This window comes from Rutilus rutilus (assembly GCF_951802725.1).
Source record: "Rutilus rutilus genome assembly, chromosome: 22".
NCBI classification, from domain to species: Eukaryota; Metazoa; Chordata; class Actinopteri; order Cypriniformes; family Leuciscidae; genus Rutilus; species Rutilus rutilus.
The window spans coordinates 20,053,993-20,081,535 of record NC_140227.1 but is presented as its reverse complement, the minus strand read 5'-3'; the positions used below and the strand labels follow the sequence as shown (position 1 = coordinate 20,081,535).

General features: G+C 40.8%; 2 protein-coding genes across 2 annotated transcripts; one reads left to right on the top strand and one right to left on the bottom strand.

Moving 5' to 3' along the window:
* Positions 1-762: 762 nt before the first annotated feature.
* On the bottom strand, positions 763-26,826 carry LOC311282196 (putative chitinase 10). The gene is made up of 23 exons (XM_084395830.1): positions 26,802-26,826; positions 26,673-26,714; positions 26,566-26,592; positions 26,224-26,428; positions 26,025-26,081; positions 25,767-25,932; positions 25,535-25,659; positions 25,304-25,427; positions 25,034-25,216; positions 24,811-24,927; positions 24,588-24,720; positions 23,820-24,072; positions 4,440-4,555; positions 4,333-4,356; positions 4,025-4,229; positions 3,867-3,917; positions 3,514-3,679; positions 2,844-2,968; positions 2,624-2,744; positions 2,344-2,526; positions 2,148-2,264; positions 1,918-2,050; positions 763-1,835 (listed from the first exon to the last, which is right to left on the bottom strand). The coding sequence occupies exons 2-23, from the start codon at positions 26,695-26,697 to the stop codon at positions 1,480-1,482; spliced, it is 3,012 nt and encodes a 1,003-aa protein (XP_084251956.1). The 5' UTR covers positions 26,698-26,714; positions 26,802-26,826; the 3' UTR covers positions 763-1,479.
* LOC311282106 (acidic mammalian chitinase-like) lies at positions 7,551-10,499 on the top strand. Its single transcript, XM_084395693.1, has 12 exons — positions 7,551-7,599; positions 7,702-7,741; positions 7,838-7,864; positions 8,016-8,220; positions 8,412-8,468; positions 8,571-8,736; positions 8,838-8,962; positions 9,070-9,193; positions 9,281-9,463; positions 9,570-9,686; positions 9,777-9,909; positions 9,994-10,499. The coding sequence occupies exons 1-12, from the start codon at positions 7,555-7,557 to the stop codon at positions 10,248-10,250; spliced, it is 1,479 nt and encodes a 492-aa protein (XP_084251819.1). The 5' UTR covers positions 7,551-7,554; the 3' UTR covers positions 10,251-10,499.
* Positions 26,827-27,543: the final 717 nt, after the last annotated feature.

Here is a 27,543-nt window from a genome sequence, read left to right as displayed (position 1 = left end):
TCAGAGGCTTTTAGTTGTTCCTAAAACCAGACTAAAATCTAGTGGCGATCTGGCATTTGCCGTAGCCGCTCCTAAACTTTGGAACAGCTTGCCAGTTCAAATCAGAGCTGCACCCATAGATTTTTCCATCTGTGACTTTGTGCCTGCCTGAATTTGGCTAAATTATTTACAACAGCGGCAATGGACAATTCCGCTTCCAAACTGTAGGGCGACCGAAGAGGAAAAGTTCCTTAGTGTTGCTTTAAACTCCCTTGAAAACGTTTTCAGGAGCCATAAAATAGCGATTGTGAGGAATAGCAGGAGACTTTTTAAAAAGGATATTTCTTTTGTGTCCAGCACAAGAAATGTGTACAGTTCGCATTTTGAAATGGAACTTCAACACTGCATCTGCATCTGCATGGTGTCAACGTTATAGGAACACTCTGCATGAACCAGTGCCTGAAGCGTGTGTGAAAACACGGCAATCTTGATTGGCTACTGCAGTCAGGTTGGCTAGAATAGTCACTATACTGTGGGATTTGTATTTTTGTTAAATTGCCCTAATAAAAAGAATAAAAGCAATATTTTGCATGGTTTATTTATAACTGACTCTAAACTGAAACAGATCAGTCACAATATGGAATAGCCAAAAATACTCATACTATACAATACACAGACAATGTTGCTCACTTACTAATGTATAATTTTAATGACACCAACAATAAAATGTATAATAATTATGGCAATAATAATAAGAAAAATAAAATAATTATCTTCATATTTTCCAGTAAATACATGCAACAGTACATCTTTTGTTTCACATTACATGTGTAGAGGTAATTTGCTAAAACAGTTTTGTTTTAGAATTTCTTTTTTACATCCAACAAAAATTAGTGAGCCACTTTTCTATGATAAAGGAGTTGCTTGACTATTGACTAAAATGCCTCACAGGTAAATTAGGCTCATTTCAAAGCAGACTTTTTAAGACACCATGAAATCAAAATTGACTTTTTTTTATGAAATATTGCAGTATTTGTTATAAATGATTTATCTGTGCACAGTCATTATCTTTTAAAAATTCATGTGCCCTGTGCCCTCTTAATCTATATTCCAAATAACTTCCCCTCTTGCAGCATCTCTTCTCTTCTTTGATGATACTGTGAAAGCGGGGCAACCTGTCACTCACATGAAATCACAGCAATAGCAAACCGCAACCATCCAACCATTCAATCAATTCCAGATGGACAAAATCAGTGTCGCACTACATTTTTTTCTTATTCGAGAAGCCATTTCACTCTGATATACATCACAATGGGGAAGAAACTACTATCACAACTTCCATTTCATGCCGACTTAAAAAAAAAAAGTTAAGAAAAGATTTAACAGTAACAATCACAACAATGCTCAACATGTATCCAGCAGGCTGTAACCTTATCCTGCAATAAGCTAATAGAGATTTTAAAACTTGTGCTGAGTTGTCTTTCCATCCATGTTTTTCCATTAAATCAGTAAGTTACTCCTAAGGCAGTGCCACAGAGTTAGGAGACTTGCACTTCCTAATGTAATGAAAATGATAATCTGTGATGGTCGCGTTGCCCCAGAATGATTTAAAACGGCAGGGGTGCACCACGTGATATTTGTCATTCCTCCAGTACAGCTATAAAAGGAGTTAAGGGAATCCATTCTGTGATAAAGTCCATCTGATCTATTCGTACAGAACTGACTTCCCAGTGCTGTGAGAGAGCTGAGAGTTTTCACACATGTTGGCGGTGAAGAGCCCTTCCCAACTGTTGCAAAAGTGTTGTTGGGAGTGCTGGTGCTTGTAGCCATGGAAGCATACAATTCATCTTTTGCTCCTGTTGCAAATAAATAAATATATTTCAGAATCTGATCATAAATAACCATAAAAAAGATAAATTTATGTATGGAAAATCTCACCAAGTATTAACCATTTCTTTAGGTTGTTAACTAAAGGATAATTGCCTTGTCCACAGAAATTTCCAGAAAAGTCATCCAGGTCGAGAGCCCATACAAACGCACCTCCAAAGCTATGTTCCTGTAAGTATTTTATCTTAACAATATAAGGCAGTGCTGTTATTTGTCATGTAAAAATAATCTTTAAGTTTAGACATAACAGTAGGCTATTGCGTGACTTAATTGAAATTTACCTTAATCTCAAAGCTCCTCAGGTTGTCAAATCCCACCCAGTCACTGCCTTTAACAGAAAAAGGAACTTTCTGGTCTTCAAGCCACTGTACTACGCCACCATTTAGGAAAAGACATATCTTGAAAAAAGAAAATATTCCTTAATTGACATCACTGACAAGCCGTTAGTTTCTGTCCAGAAATGATGTTTCCATTTACTTCAAAGTAAGACCACAGGCCCATCTCTTGTGTATAAGGTCCTGGAGAAGCAAAGTTATTGGCTGGAGCTCCAACTCCATTCTGAGAGGAGGCGAGGATGAAGGAACGTCCATATGTGGCAAAGCCCATCAACAACTTCTCCGCAGGAGCTCCCTGAAATCTCCAGTATTGCAGGGCAAAATCCTGCATGAAAGATGAAATTATGCAAACTACACAGTACCAAATTAAAGTTATTAACTGTCTTGAAACCCATGTGCTCACTGTCAATCACTGTGCTTACGGTGTTTGAGTTAATATTTTCCTCATCATGGACAGCACTGTACAAAGGACTGTGATGTCTCACAATGCCATCTTTAAACGTATGAAAATCAAATGTCTTGACACTAATAAAGTCCAAATACCTGTAAAAAAAATATTTCCACATTTTTAAACTGTTTTGAACTGCCATTTTTAAAATGATCATTAGAAAGGATTGACATGGAATGACATGTTGTTCTTACTTTGAGATCTCTTGAATTTTGTAGCTCCTTTCAATGACTTCTTTCTGTGCTGAAACAGTTGCTGTTAGAATCAGTCTCGCATCTTTGTGTGACTGGCCTTCAGCTAGAAATGCCTCTTGAAGTTCCTAAAGTTTCACAAAAGTTTTTTGGAAAGGGGTTTTATTTATTTACAACTTTAGCAAGTTGTATTTTTTGGCTTGTTTTAAAGCATAAACCTCAATAAATTTGGTAAGATTGAAAAAAACCAATTGATTTCCATCCTTGTACACTATCGTTCAAAAGTGTGTTTTTTAAAGATAATACTTTTATTTTGCAAGGATGTATTAAATTGATCAAAAGTGACAGTAAAGACCATTTATAATGTTACAAAAGATTTATATTTCAAATAAATGCTTTCAACTTTCTATTCATCCAATAATTTTATTTCCAATAATTTCACAATATTACAGTTTTTACTGTATTTGATCAAATAAATGCAGCCTTGGTGAGCATAACAGACTTTTTTTCTTCAAAATTCATAAAAAAAATTCGTCCGACCCCAAATGTTTGTACGGTAGTGTTAAATTTATGTACCACTAAAATTTCACACAGTTAAGGTGTCTCTCTGACCTCTTATGATCCATTGGAAAACTCTTGCAACCCTATTTGAAAACATATTATTAGTTTTAACCTTGCACAGAAGAGTGAATTTCAACTTATCTTCCGGACGCGTCTCTGGAGTGCCCATGTGTTCCCAGTCCAAATCCAGCCCATCAAACTTATACTTCCTCAGAAATTCTATAGAAGACTTGATGAATGCCTGACGGTTTTTCCAGTTGGAAAACATATTGGAGAATCTGGTGTGAACATGAAAATGTATGGCTGCTTATTTAACTGGTAATGTGGCTTACAAATATTTCAGATTAATTGCAAAATGGCTTTTTGAAGGAAAATGAAAAATGTTTTTGTTTTGAAAAAAAGATATAAAAATGGTATGTTACCAGTAGAGGGCAACTTTTACTCAGAAACAGAAGGAACACTTACTGGATTGAATCTTGGTCTCTGACAGACAACAAGGTTTTCAACTTAGGATTTCTTTAGAAATGAAACAAACATTTTATGAGTCTTTGTCACATAGCAGAACATTTGACAAATCAAATATAAATAGGACTAGAAACGTGTAGCATGAGCAACAAACATACTTGTTCTTAAGTGCATTGAAGGTCGAATAAAGAGCCACATCATTCCACTCACTTGCAGCTATGTTATTGGCATAGTTTATAATGGCAAATGCATAGATCAAATGAGTACACAAGTTCGGGTCCACATTCTCGGGAAGGTATCTAGCAGTTCCTGCTCTGTACTGAGACCAGTTTGTGAAGTAACACACCAGTCTTGAACAGGTTACTGAGAAAAAGAGTATAAAGATACAACCTATGTCAGCAGTGATTCTTTGGTGATGTAATTTGAATAAATAATCTTTCACGTAGTGGATTGAAAATCACCCTACCGAACTGAAAGAGCAAATTCAGGCCTGACAAAAATACAATAAGATCATTAGTAGATGCTTTTACATGAGATACATATATTAAGAAACATATTCAAAGACAAAAATACCTGTTAAATGCATTAATCCCCTGTTCATTTTGTTGCTGCAACATGTCCTTTTAGTTTCGAGTGATGGGGAACTCCGCATGAAGTAAAGTGAGGGGTGGGGAGAAAGACAGGAAGGGCTACACACATGTATAACATGACACTAAATGTCAGCCAAGATTTTTTCTGGCCTTTTTTCTGGTTTCAGATTTGGCCAATCAAGATTTATTTGATTGTAGTAACAGACCAATCAAGATTCATTTATTACACAATTTACTTTTTTTAAATGAAGAGTTTTTTTCTTTGACAGACACAATAAGATTTAGTGTATCTCTCATGGTGGAATCATGGTGTGCATGTCCATTCCCTTGAGGCTGTTCACAATAGATTGAAATGGAATGCTGTTCAAAACGCTTGAGAATACTATGAAAACTTCAAGCTACTTTATTGACCTGAGATTGTGAGGAAAATGTGAATGCATAAATCTTACAAATAGGCCTACATTTTATAGTAGCCTAAATAAAAGTGTGCCAATAATTAAAGGTCTTCACATTCAAACACAAACACCATAAATATGGTATATCTTATCTTGTCAGATACTTGTTACTGTACCTTATCTTAAAAAACAGATCCTAAGTGACCTATTTTCAATTTCACCTCAAGCTCTGTACCATTATTACATTTACTGAAACTAGAAACTAGTGTAACTAAACTGCAGTATCGTTGCTTAAGTCACAGAATGTGTCATCACAAACATGATATATTTCAGGCCAGTGGAAATTTGCCATGTGGATATACAAAGAATTATCTCATTATCCTCAACAGCCATAGGATGAATTGACACATTGCTTCTGTAAAATCATATAAGAGCACTATGAGGCTAGATATCTATCAGCAACTTCTTGCTAATATTTATGATAGCATGTACTCAGTGGCGGGTGTAGACAAAGACAAGGGCCCAGACAGGGACAAGGGTCATACAGGTCCCAATGCTGTGATAAAATGAGCACAGCAATAAAATTAAGAACAAAATCACTTGAGTTAGCACGCCTTGACATCCCAGCAAGGAAATATGTTCTAAGAACGTTTTGCTAATGTTCATATTAAGTTATGAAATGCTATTTCTGAATGTTCTCCGGATGTTCAAAATGTCCAGTTATTTTGAAAAGTAAAAAAAAAAAAATTATTGGTTATGCGAACATTAAGAGAACATTCCAACTGATCATTTTGCAAATATTAAAGTTACTTTTGAATGTTCTCTGAAATCTTCTCAAAAATGTTGGATGAAAACGATGTAATAACGTTGTTGTGCTAACGTTTAGAGAACATTATTAAAGACATAACTTTGAACAAATATTTTATTAACATTACTAGAAGAATGTTTGTTCATAACTTTGAGACATCCTTGCCAGAATGCTAGTCAAAGTTCTGAGAACGTTTCCAGCTGGGACAATATAAAAGTATTAATACTAATATTAATAAAATAATAACTAATACAATGTTTCTACCATATATGTTTTGATTGTTTGATATTGATTTAGTTTAGTCTTTATGTTCTGATTTCATTATACCTCCCTCTTTATTTTGATTTATATTTCATTCTGAAGCAAATATATTGACATATACATATTTATTTCATTCATGGCAATGTGCATTTTAATATAACAAGTAGTGTCTTCTCAAACAGTGATTATCCAGCAATGGTCACACATGTTGTTGGTTCAAATTATACTTTCAGATTCAGATTTGTTCCATGCCTCCTGTTTTGCCAATGAATTTTAACAACCCTGTTAAGAAAAATGTATGCATGCAGAGAGTTATTTTTTGTATTATATTATTTACATGTTGTATTATTTATTAGTGTCATATCCACCATGATTTACAGGCTTATTACAGGCTACAGTACTCATGTAAAATGTTTGGTATTTTCATACAAACCCAATATTAAAGTCACCATCAAATCAAGATTGACAGTTCTTATTTTTTTATATGAAATAATGCAGCATATATTATACATGATTTTTCCTTGCACATCATCATTTTTATTATATATATTTTTTTGAATTCACATGCTCTTATAAACTTAAATCAAAATAACTTTCCCTCCCTCTTGCAGCAACATCTCTTCTCTGATGACGTTTACTGGCGTGAGGGCGGGACATCTTGTCACTCACATGACATCACAGCAATAGCAAACCACAACCATCCAATCAATTCCCAATGGACAAAATCAAGCCCCGCCCTACTTTTTTCTTGTTCGAGAAGTAGTTTTTCACTCGGATATGCCATAATAGGGAAGAAAAGACTATCTCAACTTCCGTTTCATGTCAACTTTAAGGCCTGAAACATACTTTCTGCAAGCACGCGAACAGAGATAAGATGATGCCAATATGGAGGACTATTGACACAAATAAATAAATCATTACATTTTTGTCATTTATATATTGAAATATAGCCTACTGACAAAGTTTTTCAGCAAGAATAAATAGCAGTTGACCTAGAAGAGAAAACTGACTGTAAATGAAGATATTTATGCTAATTTTCCACTCAGTTAGCTTCTCCTTGCTCCTGAGACTCAGTTTACTGACAGTTTGACATGAGAAGAAGCAACACAAAACAGGAGAATTCTGACCTCATAGTTTCATCATACAGTAGGGAATCAAAACAAGATAGAAGTCGGTAGACAAACACTAACTGTGGTTATATTTAGATTTTAGAACCAGAGGAAAAGTAGAGTTCTTGGCAAAATATTAGACATCAATAGTATTCTTATACATGTCAGTCAATGGCATGAACTGCTCTTTATTTGATCAAATAAACACTATAATTTCTTCAAATCTGGCTTCAGCTGAACATTCAGCTGAACAAATGAAATGGCTAAATCCATATTAAAATAGCAGACATATTAGCATTCATGCACATTTTACCACAGCAGTTCTAACTATTCATCTTATCTATGAAGCTTCACACAAATTATGCTAAATAGGACAAAGGTTTTTTTTTAATTCCACGTGTTATTCTCATTTAAGTCCATAGTTTACAGGAGATAGCCTACCATATCTTACACCATCCTAATAAAGCATCCCATATTAGGATGACATAGACAACACCCAACTCCTATAAAAACCTTAGGGTTTTGATGCCCGTCCTCACATTTTCCATTTTCTTGGAAGAGGTACCCCAGGTATGTAACCATCAGGGAATTTCTATATTGAGAATTCAACTTCAGGTTTATTTCTGCTATTAGTTTATTGTAATGAATGAAACTGATCTTTGTTTCTTATAGAAAATTGGCAATAAAATGGGGAAGCTTACACTTATAGCAGGTAAGAAATTATATTACATACACTGCGAAGTGGAATTTAAAGTACAATTAATTATTTTATATTTTTTCATTTACCTGATATTATTGCATATTCTAGGTTTGGGCTTGGTGCTCTGCCATGTTGGTGAGTCATTGAGTATTTATTAAATCACAATCTCTTCTTTTTAATGAAATATCTATATTTGATTGCAATGTTGAGAAGAGAGGCTATATCGCAAATGCATCTGAGTGTGTAAATGTCTTGTCTAAGAGCTTCTTTGTGTATCCATAACCAGCCTTCTCCATGGAAATGGGCTGCTACTTCACCAACTGGTCCCAGTACAGACCTGGAATTGGAAAGTATACACCTGCAAATGTCGACCCTTTCCTTTGTACACACCTTTTCTATGCTTTCGCAATGATCAACCATGCCAACGAGCTTATCACATATGAGTGGAATGATGAGACTCTCTACAAATCCTTCAATGAACTCAAGAACAGGTATGTATTAGTTGAAATATCACTTGTAACACTTTCAGATGCTGAAATTCTTGAACAATTTGCAATGTTTTTTACAATGTGAGTTATTTTACAAAACAAATACCAAAAAAGTAAGAAATGAACACTGCAGAAACACTGCAAAAAAAAACAACTATATATATAATCCTAAAGTATATCCATTATCCTCACAGAAATCCTACTCTTAAGACTCTCTTGGCTGTTGGTGGATGGAACTTTGGTTCATCACAGTAAGTATTCTGTTTTGTTTTGGTCTTTTTTTGTCGTGTTATTATCACATTTGAGCAGCTGTTAAATGGTTAAACTGAAATGCATTTTAAAATTCATCTTAGGTTCTCCATCATGGTGTCCAATGCAGCAAACCGTCAGAAATTCATTCAGTCTTCCATCAAATTCCTGAGGACTTATGGATTTGATGGTTTGGACTTGGACTGGGAATACCCTGGATCAAGAGGAAGTCCGCCTGAAGACAAAGAAAGATTCACACTGCTGTGCAAGGTGGGTCCGTTTGTAATCCAGTATCTTTTTTTTTAGCAAATTTTGCTTTTCATTTTCCTAACTTAAGCTCTTTTCATTTTTATTTATCTTTCTCTTTACAGGAAATTGTTGAGGCCTATGTGGCCGAGGGCAAAGCTACTGGCAGACCTCAACTGATGCTGTCCGCTGCTGTTCCAGCTGGTAAAGAAACAATTGATGCTGGATTTGAGATTGCTGAGGTTGCCAAGTAAGTATGACAACACTGAATCATGACATTTGCAAATTGGCAGAGCACTGAGGTGAAAGTATGTAGTAGCATGAGATGTTTTAAACCACTCCTAATTTTTTTTCCAGATACCTGGACTTCGTCAATGTGATGACTTATGACTTCCACGGAACTTGGGAAAGATTCACAGGACACAACAGCCCCCTGTACCAAGGCTCAAAGGACGAGGGAGACCTGGTCTACTTCAATACCGTAAGAACTGATTTACTGTGTCACAAAGAAGGTGAAAACAAATTTGAATTCCTCCATTTTAAAATGATAACTCTACTCCTCTTTCAGGATTACGCTATGCGCTATTGGAGGGACAACGGTACCCCTGTGGAGAAACTCAGAATGGGTTTCGCAACATACGGCCGCACATTCCGTCTGACATCTACAGATACTGAGGTTGGAGCCCCAGCTAGTGGACCTGCTTCAGCTGGAACCTACACTCGCGAGGCTGGATTCTGGTCTTACTATGAGGTGGGAGATTTGGAAAAGCCATTTTGTCCAAAATGGAAAACAAATGGTGTCTTTTAAACAATCTAAACATTTAATACTGTCAATTAATATGCCAATGTCTTTATAGATCTGTGGCTTCCTAGAGGGAACAACAGTCCAGTGGATTGAGGATCAGAAGGTGCCCTATGCCACAAAGAACAGCGAGTGGGTTGGATTTGACACCAAGGAGAGTTTCGAAACTAAGGTACTTTGGAGTTTTTACTGGAGTTGGATTTCGTTGTAACCGTTTGCCAGCAACTGACTAACAACTCACTTTCTTACTCTTATTTTATAGGTCCGTTATCTAAAAGAAAAGAAATTTGGTGGAGCCTTCGTGTGGGCGCTTGATCTGGATGACTTTGCTGGACAGTTCTGTAATCAGGGGAACCATCCTCTCATGGGCCATCTGCGCAATCTTCTGGATATCGGTAAATAAATAATCGGCAAGACTGGTTGTATTTGAAGAAAAGAAAACAATAAAAACTAATGCTTAATTAATATGCTTTTTCCAGAACTGCCTCCTATGCCTTCAACCACCACCCCCAAACCTGGACAAACAACCACAAAAACCACCACAACTACCACCACCACCACTCATGCTCCAGGACCAGGATTCTGTAACGGGAAGCCAGATGGACTCTATCCTAACCCTGAAGATTCCAACAAATATTATAACTGTGCTGGAGGCAATACTTACACGGATAACTGTGGCCCAGGCACTGTGTTTGATGACAGCTGTAAATGCTGTGCTTGGCCCAAGCATCGCTAATGTAGAACCTTCTGAAAAACCTCTGCAAATTGTGAAACAGGATGCACACAAATGACAATAAACATAAACTGTTTCATGTAATGGATCATTATTGTAAACTGAACATATGTCTCGACTGTGTTATCATCATTCCATCTTGGTGTAGTTTATAAGTGTAAGTACCTCTTTTTAAATGACACCTTTCTAAGTCTGGTTATTGTTCATTTTGTCCTTGCTTAGAACAAATGAATAAACTGACTTGTTATTTGAGGAGAACTCTTTGGATTTATTTATTTATTTATTTATTTATTTTTTTTTGTGACTGACACTGTTCCAAAATCTCACTCATAAACAACAAGCAAAATCAAACATTTATCAAAGCAAAACAGCAAATAAAATATATAGACTACATAGGCCACTGGATGCGTGGCAGAAAAAAAAAAAAAAAAAAAAAACCCAATTCATCATTGAATCAGTCAGGATTTAGGGAGGTGTTGTTTGGATTCTTTTTCACCTATATCAGAGCAGGATCTCTATGAGTTTGTTCAACAGCTGAAGCGTTCCATTTCATACAGATGTGGTTCCTATAAGACTGTTTGAGGAAGTTATTGAGACTTTAGGTCTAGTTCCGTTGTCTATAGTGAATAGCTCTCTTGTGTCTGGATGTGTTCCAGCATGTGACAGTTCAACCACTTCTGAAGAAGCCCTCATTAGATCCTGCAGTTGCTTATAACTATATACCAATATCAAAATTTAAAAAAAAAAATTCATAAAAAAATTATTTCAAAAATAGTAGAAAAAGTAGTAGAAGAAACTCTTGGAGGTTATGATTGAAATCAATATTTGTGAGAAATTTCAGTCAGGCTTCAGATAAAACCATAGTAAAGAAACTACCCTTTTAAGAGTAATCAATGAATTACTGATGGCAGAGGATGCTGGATAGTGCTCTGTTTTAATATAGCTAGATTTGACTGCAGCTTTTGATACAGTTGGTCATTCAATCTTAAATTATACATTACATAGATGGGTGGGTGTTTCAGAGAGGGCATTGGACTGGTTTTATTCTTATTGGTTAAATAGAACATTTGTAGTGTCAGTTGGAGTTGATTTACCCTCCCCTTCTAATGTGGTGTTCTGCAAGGCTCCCTGTTGGGACCAGTTTTGTTTTTAATTAATATGTTACCACTTGGATCCGTAATCTGGAAACATCATATAAATTTAGACAAGCTTAGATGTCCTCCAAGAGTGCTTAGCATATATATGAAGAAAATTACAAGCCATTCAGTTCTCTTACGAGAGATACTCTCGTACTGCGTAGAATACGCTAGGGGAAAATCCTTTTCCACGAGAATACTGAAGCCAAAAAATTATCCTTTAATTTTGTATTAATGTAAAACGCGTTGCGGCAGCATACAGACATAGGCGAGGCAGCTCGCGCGCCTATTGGCTGGTCTGCTGGCAACTGCTTAAGCCTATCGAGCGAGACCTAGAGTGACGTCAGACCCAATGAGGGCGCTTTGCGCCCTCTGCGTCACGTCCCGCCGAGACGGGCGTGGCTTAGGTCTATAAATACCGCTCGCAGGCATTATTTCTCTGATTTTTCATCCTTCAGCGAAGCAACTCACATCGCTGGATCCGAGAAGAAGCCGCGCTGTTGAAGAAGCACCTCAGCGGGACGAGTCGACGAAGCTGCTGGCCGCGCCGCCTTCATCGCCTTCCTGCTGCGCTATCCAGCGCCCATATCCTTTATTGCACTGTGTGTGTGTGTTCGCCGGCGCGACTCACACTATCTAAAAGAGCTGCGTCTTTTTCAAGATGCCTGCTTGTGGCTCGTGCAAAGCCACACTCAGCGACGGGGACCGCCATGTCATCTGCGCTTCCTGCCTGGGTCAAGAACATGCAGCTCTCGCGCTCGCTGATGGCGGCTGCCATCACTGCGAGCTGTTGCCATTAGCGACTCTGAGGACTCGCTTGGCACTGTTCAACGAGACTGCGCCCACACCTGCTGTTGTGCCGCGCCGTAAAAAGCGCCGCGCTCAGCGAATCCCGGAGCCCTCTCTCAGCCGTCAAAGCTCGCCGGTGTGCCCGCCTGCTTCTCCGGTTTCATCAGCTTCACTTCCGGACGGACAGCGGCTGCGGTCTGCCGCCGCTTCTGTCGATGACGCTGATGAGATCGACGCGCTGCTACGAGAGGGGGATTCCTGCTCTCTCATAGCATCAGGCAGTGAGGATTGGGCGAGCTCTGAGGATCCCGCCCCCCCTGCCCGTGCTTCTACGCGAAAGAGAGCGAGCATTGAGGCGGAGCTCATGCGCGTGCTCACTCAGGCCACGGCGAGCCTCGGCCTCGAGTGGATTACGCCTGAGCAGCCTGCTCACAACCGGCTGGACGGCTACTTCCTGCCTGGGGAGCGCGTTTCACCTGCATCCAAGCCAGCGCCCTTTCTTCCTGAGCTTCATGAAGAAGTCGCTAAGTCTTGGGGCTCCCCTTTTTCGGCCAGGACACGATCCTCTGTCTCTTTGGCGTTCTCCGCTGTCGACGACGCAAAGAACAGAGGCCACCACTCCCTACCGCCGGTCGAAGAGGCTATTGCAGCGCACTTATGCCCGCCCTCTGCTGGACGGCGTGCTAAGATGGCGCTGCCCTCAAAAGCCTGCCGCACGACGTCAGCCCTGCTCCGCCGCGCTTTCTCCGCCGCCGGGCAGGCCGCGTCAGCGTTGCACACTATGGCCACGCTCCAGATATACCAGGCCGATCTCCTCCGCCAGCTGGACGAGAGAGGACCTGACGCAATCTGCGTGCCGGACTTGAGGAGCGCTACAGACTTCGCTCTTCGCGCCACCAAGTCAGCAGCACAGGCCATTGGACGGAGCATGGCCTCGCTCACCGTGTCTGAGAGACATCTGTGGCTTACGCTCTCTGACATGACTGAGTCAGAACGCACCGCGTTCCTCGACGCGCCGCTTTCCCCTGCCGGCCTCTTCGGAACCTCGGTCAAAGATTTCGCCGATAGGTTCGCTGAGGTGCAGAAAGCGACCCAGGCCATGAAGCACTTCCTCCCGAAGCGCTCCGGTTCTGCAGCAGGCCGTGCGAAACCGTCTGCTCAGAGCTCACAGCCTAAGCCTCCGCCCGCCGCCTCCTCTTCTCAACGCCGCCAAACCCAGAGCTCGAGACCGCGCTCTCGCTCATCCGGCCGCCGCCCCGCCCCGCGTGGCCCGCGGCAGAAGATTGCGTTGAAGCCAGAGGCCCCGAAATCGTCCTAGCACGCCTAGGAAAGCGACGGTGTCCAAGTCCCGCTGCGGCCGGACTTCCACCAAAGCTTGCCGCTCGTCCAGTTCCAGGAAATGTGACTGGTCCAGCGTATTTAGCAGCCAACAAGCCGGTTCCATTACCCGCTTGCCTGCACACAAAAGCCGTTTTTACGGCTACCCAGATAAATCCCTTAAAGAGTGTATTTTCTGGTGTCCCGGCCACGGCCGACGGTGTTTCATGTGTAGAAAAAATGCCCACTACTCAGTGCCCATTCCTACACACAAGCACAGCCCTTCACACAGGGCCCGCGCACATAAAATCGACTCAGATCGATTGCGCTTCAAATGTAGCAAAAGTGCCCACTACCCAGTGCCCACAAACGCTACTTCCCACATGTCTCACGGTCCCTGTAAATACAGGACCAGTATGCATATGCTCTGCTCACGCGAGCAATGCTGTAAAGGTGGTGTATGTGCTCGCTGCTCTGCGCCCACGCCCACACACAGACATGAAACTAGCCCAGCCCTCCCCCTCTCAGCTAAACACTGCGGAGGAGTCGAGCGCGGGCATTCTGCCCGCTGTTATCAGCGCGCCCCCTGCCTCAGATGTCATGAGCGCGACGCTTATGTCACAGCACACAAAAGCCGCTGTATCGCGAGCCGATCAGAGCGTGCTTCGCATCCAGCCCCTAGCTACTCGCGCACCTGCGTGGGAAAAGCTTCCCGGGGTTTCGAGATGGGTGCTGAACATCATAAAAGAAGGCTATTCGCTGCAGTTTCGCCGACGCCCTCGCCGCTTCATGGCGCGCGTCGAGACCACGGTAGAATCGAAAGTAGCTCATCTACTTCGAGCCGAGATTTTGAAACTGTTGAGCAAAGGGGCTATAGAACCCCTATCTCAAGCTCAAAGCGAAGGGGGGCTTTACAGCAGATACTTCCTGGTGCCCAAAAAAGACGGGGGTCTCAGACCCATACTAGATCTGCGGCAGCTGAACAGAGCGCTTATGAAGCGCCAGTTCAGGATGCTCACAACCAGAAAAATCCTCGCGCATGTCCGCCAGGGGGACTGGTTTGTGTCAATAGATCTAAAGGACGCGTATTTTCAAATACAGATAGCGTCACGTCACAGGCGATTTTTGAGATTCGCCTTCGAGGGCCAGGCATATCAGTACACAGTCCTGCCTTTCGGCTTGTCCCTGGCACCCCGTACATTTACGAAGTGCATGGACGCAGCGCTCGCACCCCTCATATTACGGGGCATACGAGTGCTGAACTATCTGGACGACTGGCTGATTCTAGCCCAATCTCACTCAGAGCTCGTAGAGCACAGGACCATTTTACTCGAACACCTCGAGAATCTCGGTCTCGCAGTGAACTGGGAAAAGAGCTCGCTTTTCCCCAGACAGATTATATCTTTTCTGGGAATAGAGCTGAACTCGCTGCTAATGACAGCACGCCTGTCATCTCAGCGCACACTGGACATTCGGCGCGCAGCCGGCTCGTTCCGCTGCGGCGCGATAGTCCCTCTCAAAGCCTTTCAAAGGATGCTCGGTCTGATGGCCTCAGCATCTTCAGTTCTCCAGTTGGGCCTTCTGCGCATGCGCCCACTGCAGTTCTGGCTCAGAAAGAGAGTACCACGCACAGCGTGGGCCTCCGGTCGGCTTCGCTTCAAGGTCAATCAAGCATGCATTGCAACTTTGAAACCTTGGGAGGCAAAAGACTGGTACCAATCAGGTGTAAGCCTGGGGACTTCCTCGAGAGTGATGGTGGTGTCCACGGACGCATCCACCTCGGGATGGGGAGCGCTGCTCGAGGGCAGACTGCTTTTTGGCCAATGGTCAAAGCAGGAGAAGCTCTTACATATCAACTGCCTCGAAATGTTGGCAGTGAGCAAAGCGCTCACGCGCTTTTGTCCCCTCATAAAGGGACACCACGTGCTAATACGTTCAGACAACGTCTCAGTGGTGTCCTACATAAATCGCCAGGGCGGCCTCAGGTCCCTGACTCTGTACAGGCTAACCAGGCGCCTCCTGATATGGGCCCGCAGCAATCTGCTCTCGCTGAGAGCAGCGCACGTGCCAGGGCTCCTAAATATAGGACCAGACAGACTGTCCAGGAACCAGGTTCCGACAGGAGAATGGTCTTTGCACCCACAGACAGTCCAGCTGCTGTGGAAGAAATTCGGCAGAGCGGAAGTAGACCTGTTCGCATCTCAAGAAAACGCTCACTGTCCAGAATTTTTCTCGAAGAGCAAGGACGCGCTGACCCACGAGTGGCCTCGCCGTCCTCTCTACGCTTTTCCCCCCGTCTCCCTCCTGACTCAGGTGGTAGAACGGGTCAGGGAAGAAGGATGCTCAGTGCTGCTTGTAGCCCCACTTTGGATGAGCCAACCTTGGTTCCCAATTGTGATGCAGTTAGCGAGCACCGCCCCGTGGCTAGTGCCTCTGAGGAGGGATCTCCTCTCTCAAGCCAACGGCTCGATTTGGCATCCTCACCCAGAGCTGTGGTCCCTCCATGTGTGGGCCATCAACGGGTACCCGCTGACCTCCCACAGGGAGTGTTAAACACTATCACACAGGCCAGAGCTCCGTCTACGCGACGTCTCTATGCCTCAAAATGGTCAGTGTTCTCTAGCTGGTGCACAGCTCGTGGTGTGTCACCCCTGCATTGCGGTGTGACGGAGGTTCTCTCCTTCCTACAGGAGCTGTTGGATAAGGGCAGGTCCCCTTCCACGCTCAAAGTCTATGTAGCGGCCATAGCAGTGTTCTCTTCGACCACGCTCGGCCAGTCTATTGGAAGGAACGATTTAGTCATTCGCTTCCGTCGAGGAGCTAAGAGACTGAATCCTCCCAGACCTCCCACAGTCCCTATATGGGACCTTTCTACGGTACTGGAAGCCATGAAAGGTCATCCATTTGAGCCCTTGCAGAAGATTGATCTTAAACACCTGTCTTTCAAGACGGCGTTTCTTCTGGCTCTCGCTTCAGTGAAGCGCATAGGGGACTTACACGCGCGACGTGCATGGAATTTGGGCCGAATGACTCTAGAGTTATACTCAAACCTAAGCACGGTTATGTTCCTAAATCCCTCAATACACCGTTCAGAGCACAGGTCATTTCCCTGTCTGCCCTGCCGGTCACTGAAGGAAATATGGACGAAAGCTCCCTTTGCCCAGTCAGGGCGTTAAGAGCTTATGTGTCTCGCTCGTCTGTTTTCAGACAGACGGAGCAGCTCTTTGTTTCGTTCAGCGGGCGTTCTAAGGGACTAGCCGCTTCGAAACAGACCCTATCCAGATGGGTAGTGGACGCAATAGCGCTAGCTTACACAACCAAGGGCATGCAGTGCCCGCTGGGTGTCAAAGCGCACTCCACGAGAAGCATGGCTTCATCGTGGGCATGGTCAAGTGGGATTGCCTTGCAAGATATTTGTATGGCGGCAGGCTGGGCCTCTCCGTCTACATTTATAAGGTTTTACAACCTAGAGGTTCCCGCACTACAGGCCAGACTACTGTCGGTCTAGTATGGCCAAAATCTCATAACTGGCGCTGTCAGTTATGCAGCTATTGAGTATTGCAATCCTTGCTCTATGCTGCTATAAGGAAGATAGTGGCTAACCCCCCTCTCTTCCAGGATTCCCTGTGAGTCCCCTGGGTGATTATGTACTGTATGAACTCCGGGCTGTCGCCCTTGAGTCTATGGTATCAGATCCCAGCACGCACGGCGTTTTACAGTAGGTTCCCCTAGCGTATTCTACGCAGTACGAGAGTATCTCTCGTAAGAGAACGTACTCGGTTACTAACGTAACCTCGGTTCTCTCTAGAGAGAGGAACGAGTACTGCGTATCCTGCCGTGCCTGCACGCGCTCTGGTTGCTTCGACTATAAAAAACCAGAGAAATAATGCCTGCGAGCGGTATTTATAGACCTAAGCCACGCCCGTCTCGGCGGGACGTGACGCAGAGGGCGCGAAGCGCCCTCATTGGGTCTGACGTCACTCTAGGTCTCGCTCGATAGGCTTAAGCAGTTGCCAGCAGACCAGCCAATAGGCGCGCGAGCTGCCTCGCCTATGTCTGTATGCTGCCGCAACGCGTTTTACATTAATACAAAATTAAAGGATAATTTTTTGGCTTCAGTATTCTCGTGGAAAAGGATTTTCCCCTAGCGTATTCTACGCAGTTCTCGTTCCTCTCTCTAGAGAGAACCGAGGTTACGTTAGTAACCGAGTACGTTTTACATATATATTTCCAGTAGTGGGATCGAAGTTACCCTTACTGTTATCTATAAGCTAGTGTGCTTCAAAACAATGACAAAATTCACATTTAGAAGACCAAACCCAACGTTAAAAAAAATGAGGTTGATGTCAGAATCCAACATCAGATTAAATTTAATCTCCAACGTTGGACAGACGTTGTATTGTGGTTGAAAATGAAAATCGGGTTGATGTCAGAAACCAACATCAGTCGGGTTCTGACATCAGCCCGACTTTCATTTCCAACCAAAATCCAACGTCTGTCCGACATTGGATGTTGACGTCAACCCGATGTCGTGTTCTGACGTCGGGTTCTGACGTCAATCTGACGTTGGGTTCTGCCATCAAACCGACTATCAATTCCAACCAAAATCCAAGGTCTGGATGTTGACGTCAATCTGATGTCGTGTTCTGACGTCGGGTTCTGACGTCAATCTGACGTTGGGTTCTGCCATCAAACCGACTATCAATTCCAACCAAAATCCAAGGTCTGGATGTTGACGTCAATCTGACGTCGGGTTCTGACGTCAACCCGACTGTCATTTCCAGCCAAAATGCAACCCCTGCAACCAAAATCATCCATTGACTGACGTTACTACTTCTACTCAAGGACCTTGACAGAAATGTAGTGGAGTAAAAAGTACGATATTTGTCTTTCAAATGTAGTAAAGTTAAAGTAAAAAGTTTCCAGGAAAAAATGATACTCAAGTAAAGTATAGATACTCAAAAAGTTGTCCACCTCTGGAAACAGTTAGATGTCTCAGATCTTCTAGTCATGTTGGCTGTTCTAAGATCCAGATACAAAACAAAAGGTGACAGAGCTTTTGCAGTGAAGGCTCCAATATTATGGAATAGATTGCCAATGGATATAGATATGTGCAATCTGCGTCTGTTTTTAAGTCTCATTTAAAACCGTTTTGCAGACATGCTTTTATTACGTTGGGAAGTCTTCTTTTGTGTTTTGGATCCTTTGGTTTTTGTAGTATTTTGTATTTGTTGTATTATGTCTGCCGGATGTATTTTATAAAGCTCTTCATGTATTTTTTACCTTTTGTAAAGCACAGTAAATAGCTTTAAAAGTGCTATATAAATAAAATGTATTATTATTATAAACTGTCAAATATTGTTGAAATGATTATGATCAAAACTGTAATAATTCCCTAACATGTTCATTGTGTCTGCTTAACTTAATACATGGTTTACTAACCACATAACTTGTATTATCTTATCTGTATATTACTGTCATATGGACATTACTTTGACACCCTCATCTCTGACTGATAACTGATAACTGATAACTGATAACTGATCCTGGTTGTAACACTGAAACATGCATTTTCTATTAAGCTGCTTTGAAACAATATGTATTGTGAAAAGCGCTATTACAAATATACATGAATTTAATTGAATTAAACATAGCAAAAATGGCAAAATAATTATTTAGCTCTGTGCTTTTGATGATTAATTTATTCTAATTAAATGACTTTGCTGTGGATGACAAGCATGAGTCAGTTCTTTCACATTTTAGACTACACTAAGTCTAATTAGCTAAGCACCTCAATTCATAACATCCATTTTCTGCTTTAGATTAAGCCTGATTAGATCAACACCTCATGATGGAAATATACTGGAAGGTGAAATGCTGCATTTCATTTCCATGTTCAGTGATGACATTTAAAGGGTTCAATATAAATTAACAACAGTTATGGTAATATGATACCAGGGATTCAGGGAAGTGCAGAATGTATGGTCAATAAAAGCAGCAGATTATCAACGTACATTATCAAGAGTCTTAGATACCAGATAAATATCATGTATCCACATAAACAGGACCGGGAGATGTAAAAGGCAATAAATTTAATCTGACTAGAGAGCTTATTACTTTACACGTATAAGGCTCAGCTATAATCAGCCAATTTTGAAAACTAGGTTTATGACTTTTTTATGATATGAAGCACATCATTTTGGGTTTGTTGCTTTTTTTTTTTGAAGTTCTGTTGTCTGTGTTGTAGAGCAGTTCAGTGAACTACAGCAACTTTTTTTTTTAAGACAATAAGTTCATGTTTGAAGTATGACTGTTTGTAATGGACCTTTTTCACATTTCCGGGGAATTCCCATTTGTTCCAATAGCAAAAAAAAAAAAAAAAAAAATTCCACATAGTGTTTCTAAGACTTTTCCAAAAGAAGAAAATATATTGAGCGATTGATTACTGTGGTCAGAGAAGAGAAAGATGCCAAATTTGCTGTCACTCCCTCAGCCATTGTGTTGATAGAAACACCCACACAGCAGTTGTTTTCTGAAATTTAATGCCAGAGTAATATAACACACACAAAAAAACGAAAATATATAAAAAAAACTTTCCTAGATTTACTATGTTAATAACTGTCTGTAAAAAGAGTCCATTGAAATCAAATGTGAAAGTCAAAAACAGCCATCCTAGGAAATTCCCTAGGAAACCCAAGGCACGAAACAGAAACAGAACAACTGTTCTTCTCCCCTGCTAAAGTTTGCTTCAATTTAGTATTTCAAGTAAAAAACATAAAAAAAAGAAAAACTTTGCTCAACCAATATTACATTATGTTCCATCCACCAGCTGGAGTGCCCTTAAAGGAGAACTCCGGTCAATTTTAACATTGAGCTCATTTTTTTGTACATTTGGAGTGCTGTCAGTACAGAGAACAACGACAAAAATCCGGGTTGCCTACACAGTGTTATCCTCTTTTTAAAATTTGCACCCTGTTGACTTCACTCACATGACCTTTGCACTTGTAATGACACATCATCAAGGATGTTAAGAGGCTAAAAGCAGGTTTAAAACTTGCCCCATTGAAGTCAACAGGGTGCAAATTTTAAAAAGAGGATAACACGGTGTAGGCAACCCCGATTTTTGTTGTTGTTCTCTGTACTGACAGCACTCCAAATGTACAAAAAAATGAGCTCAATGTTAAAATTGACCGGAGTTCTCCTTTAATTTCCATTCGAGGGCACTCCTCCTGTCTTCTTGGCTTTCCCATCATGAACTACACTTCCCATAACCCATTGCCTGGGCTCATTATTGTTTGATCACTTCCACCTGTGTGTCAATACCCTTGTTAACTCTGACATAAGCCCTGTTTATTCAGTCACTCATTGCGAAGTCTTGTATTTTTTCACATTGCATTTCTGAGGGCTCTCGCTTGTCTCCGTTGTTTTGGTTCTGACTAGTGATGGGAAAACTAGGCTTTCTGAAGCAAGTGAGGCTTTCATCAAAGTGTGCCGAAAAACGGTTCATTACTTGAAGCTTTTAACACAATGCGCATTAGCGACATCTGGTGGTCAGACTTGTTTTCTCCACCATATCTAACAAATCACCGCAGAGCAGAAAAAGCATGTGACCAAACAAAGCTTCGGAAGTCTGTGACATACAAGAGTGGAATCAATCTGGGATCAATACAGTTCTATCTAATCTGATTTAATCTCTTCTAAATTAATTTGTGCCAATGAGACCACAACACGTCACTCGTGTGTGTCATGTGTAGCCTGGTCAATGGATTCATGTATAATATAAAAAACACAAGTAAGTGATCATAATTAGGATTGACATGTGTAGAAATCTTTTGGGTGTTCTGTTTTTTTACAATTTATGTTATAGGGAAGTATAGTGTTAAATCTAAATAAATAGCCTAATGCCTTCTCGATAATCATTTCCCTTTTATGCATCAGTTTGAATTTTCTCAAACTAGCTGTTCCGACCTTCCGAAGCTTTAAACGTCATCAATCACGTGGTATTGTCATTTCAATACAAGCATCGGTACAGTGTGTGATACAATAGTGGTTTGAAAACTGTGTCGGAGCATCGGAGCCCCGATATCAACTGTCCCATCACTAGTTCTGACCGATTTCCTAGGTTCCCCTGTTTGCCTGTGCTTTCTAACCTGTTGTTTGTTTTGTCTTCCCTGTGGTTTTGACTTCTGCCTGTTACTTGAATTATGATTCTGGATTACCCAATAAAAGCTGCGTTTTGATCCTCAACTTGTGTGTCAGAGCAGTATGTAACATATTAAAACTTAAAGGGATACTCCACTTTTTTTGGAAATAGGCTCATTTTACAACTCCCCCAGAGTTAAACAGTTGAGTTTTACCGTTTTCTAATCCATTCAGCCGAACTCCGGGTCTGGCAGTACCACTTTTAGCATAGCTTAGCATAGATCATTGAATCGGACAAGACCGTTAGCATCTCTCTCAAAAAAATGACCAAAGAGTTTAGATAGTTTTCCTATTTAAAACTTGACTCTTCTTTAGTTACATCGTGTACTAAGACCGACGGAAAATGAAAAGTTGCGATTTTCTAGGCTGATATGGCTAGGAACTATACTCTCATTCCTGCGTAATAATTAAGAAACTTTGTAATGATATGACGCAGCGCCTGAAAATAGTCCCCAGCTCAGTAACTTCCAACGTGACCGGGACTAAGTTTGTCTAACCTATTAGACCTATTTTCAGGCGCTGCGTCATATCATTACGCCTGCTGGACTCATGGTGCGGCAGCAAAGTTTCTTGATTATTACGCAGGAATGAGAGTATAGTTCCTAGCCATATCAGCCTAGAAAATCGCAACTTTACATTTTTCGTCTGTCTTAGTACATGATGTAACTACAGAAGAGTAAATTTTTCTCTCATTTTTTTGAGAGAGATGCTAATGGTCTTGTCCGATTCAATGTTCTATGCTAAGCTATGCTAAAAGTGGTACCGCCAGACCAGGAGATCGGCTGAATGGATTCGAAAACGGTAAAACTCAACTGTTTAACTCTGGGGGAGTTGTACAATGAGCCTATTTCCAAAAAAAGTGGAGTATCCCTTTAAGAACAAAGACAAACTAAATTGTCCGGCACATTCTTGTTTTGCCAAGTTGGGCACATTCCTGGGTCAACATATTGTGTTGATCCTGGAAAAACATTCCTGTCTGAAAATTCAATCCTAACCCTATCCCTGCCCCTAAACCTAACCCTATACCCATAACTTATTCCTAAAATCAGAGGGAAATGATAGGCGAATAACACTGATGTAGAAGCACCCGGGTTGTAAGCCTAAACTTGACATAAACTGTAAACTTGTCCTTCAAATTTTTTGGAATGTTGTTCCAGGATAAACAAAGATGTTGATCCAGGAACATGTTGCACTGGGTAAAATCAGGCTCTGCAAATTATCAGCGTGTGTTTACGCAGGATTTGAAACATAGGGCAAGTAGCTGGACCTGAGGGAATAGTAGGCCTACTATTTATGCAGTATGACTCAAGTTCACTTCTCACTGTGGAATCAATGAATGAGCGATATCTTTTGTGGTTCCATTTTTAGTTTGTGATTTCACTTGTTTAATTAACTTCAAAGCATGATCATACTTCTGTGGCAGCTTCACATACTCTATAATCGAGCACACCAATTGTAAACATTACCAAAACATTCCCAAAAATACCTGTCAGTATGCTATAAATACAACTATTTATAACAGAAAGGCAAACTTATAGCATGTTAAGTGTATAAACAGTCATAATTAAACTAAGATTTGTACTTGTAATCATCTTATATGTGTCAGTGTAGAATTTCAAATGGAAAATGACTTTTTCTTGCCCCAAATTGCAGATATTCTGCTTGGACTGCTGAATTATGTCTTGATTGTTGACAAAACGTATAAGTTTGTCCATTACATAATGAAAATGATGATTAAACATCTGGAATGTCATGGAACACTGATTGAATAATGTGAATTCTGTTTTGAATGCAAGATGATGTAATCAAACGTACTCAGAATCTCTTTTGATGGTTGCATGTTGTTTATTCATGAGGTTTATTTTTTTTTCCAGTTTAAAGTGCATTGTTACTCATGCCAGTCATATTAACAGATTTAGTTATTCAAAAAGAAGCAATAAAAACTAAACAAGCATTATAAAATACATTCAAATGGAAAGATAAAGCACAAGAAATTATACTCAGTCTACATTAATTTCCTTTATATGAAACAGCAGTCATGTTTAGTTTGGATTCATTCATGTGCTCAAGCAGTTTTGCAGTGTCCTGTTTCACTGTGTGTAGATGTTTTTTCACATTAGTGATCCCTTAGTTTTTAGGCCAGCCACAGCATTTACAGCTGTCATCAAACACAGTGCCTGGGCCACAGTTATCCGTGAAAGTATTGCCTCCAGCACAGTTATAATATTTGTTGGAATCTTCAGGGTTAGGATAGAGTCCATCTGGCTTCCCGTTACAGAATCCTGGTCCTGGAGCATGAGTGGTGGTGGTGGTAGTTGTGGTGGTTTTTGTGGTTGTTTGTCCAGGTTTAAGGGTGGTGGTTGGAGGCAGAGGTGGCAATTCTTAAAAAGATAAAATAAAGCTACGTTAGCATTAGCTATAGGGAACAAGCGCTGATTTGGGGGTCTCCCACTTGCACCTTCTTGTGTCACATACAGGTTTTTTATACATTTCTTATACATTTGAACCCTTCTGAAATGATACTTCTAACGAAATACAACTTGGTAGGTGTCATTGCCCTCTTTGTCTTAGTATGCCTGTGAAGTTTGGTGGCGCCACCCCCTACTGGCTAGAAAAAGCTAAATAATTTATAAACATGCTAATAACATTCAAAAAAATTGGAAAATTCAAGGAATCAAAAAGATTCATTGACTCACGTGATAACTAAAGAGTACAATGTTGTCAATTTTTACCAAGGTCAGCCGTAATACTTGTCTGCCATTTTGGCATTTTACCACAGACTGTCAACGATTTGGCTATAGTAATAAAAGCATATCACCTCTTCACACGCAATGCTCATTAATGTCAGTTTCAACAGATCCCCCCAATTTAATGTTTTGTAAAGACAAATTCCTACCGATATCCAGAAGATTGCGCAGATGGCCCATGAGAGGATGGTTCCCCTGATTACAGAACTGTCCAGCAAAGTCATCCAGATCAAGCGCCCACACGAAGGCTCCACCAAATTTCTTTTCTTTTAGATAACGGACCTATAAAATAAGAGTAAGAAAGTGAGTTGTTAGTCAGTTGCTGGCAAACGGTTACAACGAAATCCAACTCCAGTAAAAACTCCAAAGTACCTTAGTTTCGAAACTCTCCTTGGTGTCAAATCCAACCCACTCGCTGTTCTTTGTGGCATAGGGCACCTTCTGATCCTCAATCCACTGGACTGTTGTTCCCTCTAGGAAGCCACAGATCTATAAAGACATTGGCATATTAATTGACAGTATTAGATGTTTAGATTGTTTAAAAGACACCATTTGTTTTCCATTTTGGACAAAATGGCTTTTCCAAATCTCCCACCTCATAGTAAGACCAGAATCCAGCCTCGCGAGTGTAGGTTCCAGCTGAAGCAGGTCCACTAGCTGGGGCTCCAACCTCAGTATCTGTAGATGTCAGACGGAATGTGCGGCCGTATGTTGCGAAACCCATTCTGAGTTTCTCCACAGGGGTACCGTTGTCCCTCCAATAGCGCATAGCGTAATCCTGAAAGAGGAGTAGAGTTATCATTTTAAAATGGAGGAATTCAAATTTGTTTTCACCTTCTTTGTGACACAGTAAATCAGTTCTTACGGTATTGAAGTAGACCAGGTCTCCCTCGTCCTTTGAGCCTTGGTACAGGGGGCTGTTGTGTCCTGTGAATCTTTCCCAAGTTCCGTGGAAGTCATAAGTCATCACATTGATGAAGTCCAGGTATCTGGAAAAAAAATTAGGAGTGGTTTAAAACATCTCATGCTACTACATACTTTCACCTCAGTGCTCTGCCAATTTGCAAATGTCATGATTCAGTGTTGTCATACTTACTTGGCAACCTCAGCAATCTCAAATCCAGCATCAATTGTTTCTTTACCAGCTGGAACAGCAGCAGACAGGATCAGTCTCCGTTTGCCAGTAGCTTTGCCTTCGGCCTCAAAGGCCTCAACAAGTTCCTGTGAAGACCAACATAGATAAATAAACATAAGTACATAAGAGATTAAATAAATAAAGTGCAGCACCATATTTGCTTAAAAAGACACTGGGTTATAATCAGACCCACCTTGCACAGCAGTGTGAATCTTTCTTTGTCTTCAGGCGGACTTCCTCTTGATCCAGGGTATTCCCAGTCCAAGTCCAAACCATCAAACCCATAAGTCCTCAGGAATTTGATGGAAGACTGAATGAATTTCTGACGGTTTGCTGCATTGGACACCATGATGGAGAACCTAAGATGAATTTAAGGAATAATGTTGTTGCATTTCATTCGACCAATTTGACAAGATAAAACAAAACTTCATCATTTTTACAGAATACTTACTGTGATGACCCAAAGTTCCATCCACCAACAGCCAAGAGAGTTACAAGATGGGGATTTCTGTGAGGACAATGGAGATCTTTCAGAATTTCATGATATTTAGATTTTTTTCTTTTTTTGGTATCTCACAATCTCACAGCAAATGATTGTAGAATTTCAGCATCTGAAAAGTATTAAACGTGATATTTCAACTAATACATACCTGTTCTTGAGTTCATTGAAGGATTTGTAGAGAGTCTCATCATTCCACTCATATGTGATAAGCTCGTTGGCATGGTTGATCATTGCGAAAGCATATAACAGGTGTGTACAAAGGAAAGGGTCGACATTTGCAGGTGTATACTTTCCAATTCCAGGTCTGTACTGGGACCAGTTGGTGAAGTAGCAGCCCATTTCCATGGAGAAGGCTGGTTACGGATACACAAAGAAGCTCATTTACGCATTGAAAATAATCGCCTTTCTGATGTCAACATATAAGTGATTAATAGTTCATTAAAATCTATGTAATTTGATTACATGATGCAATAGATACTCAATGACTCACCAACATGGCAGAACACCAAGCCCAAACCTAGAATACGCAATGATATTGAGTAAATGACAAATATAAAAGAATGAATAAAACTCATACAATGCATTTTGACATATTACCTGCTACAAGTGTAAGCTTCCCCATTTTTATGTCCGATTTTTCTGTAGGTAACAAAGAATAGTTTTAATAATTACATTTAAACTAATAGCAGAAATAAAGACATTAAGCTGAATGACATTCTGACATACCTGGGGTACCTCAAGCTGAAAAGCTAGATAAGTGTGAGGAAAAACTTCAGGACCCCTGGGTTTTTATAGCAAATGGGTGTTGTCTATAGGCCATATAGGATGATTTATCAGGATGGTCTAAGATATGGTATCGCTTGTAAACTATGGACTGAAATGACAATAAAATATGTAACTGAAATACCTTTGGCCTTTTCAGCACAATTTGTGTGAAGCTAAAATCATAGATAAGATGAAAAATGGGACTGATGCAATAAAATTAATGCAACGAGTAGGTATGTCTGTTAAACTACTGTGGATTTAGCAGGAGATATTAACTTCTACATATTAAAGAAAATTTTGCTGAGTCATTATGCAAAATGTATAAGAGGAAATGACAATGAGTAATAAATATAGTGGGAAATAACAATGCATTTACATTTACAGAGACAATACATTTAGTAGATAACATAGGATAATTTTTATCCTGATCAAAAATCAAAAATGATTTCAAATAGGTATAAATATTTGGTATCTAAATTAAAGGTTTCCGTGCGGTTTGCAAATCAAACTTTTATGGGGTCAATATTCACAGAGGCTTATATAACAAATTTATCTTTAAAATGATAATTTCTTATATAAGACTGTGGTGCTATCAGAACCCCATAATAAACGGTTGTGGTGCTTTCAAGCTTATCGCTCCAAATTTGGCATAATAATTGGTATTCCCCTTTTGTTTTGGAAACCAAAACCAAACAACAGACAT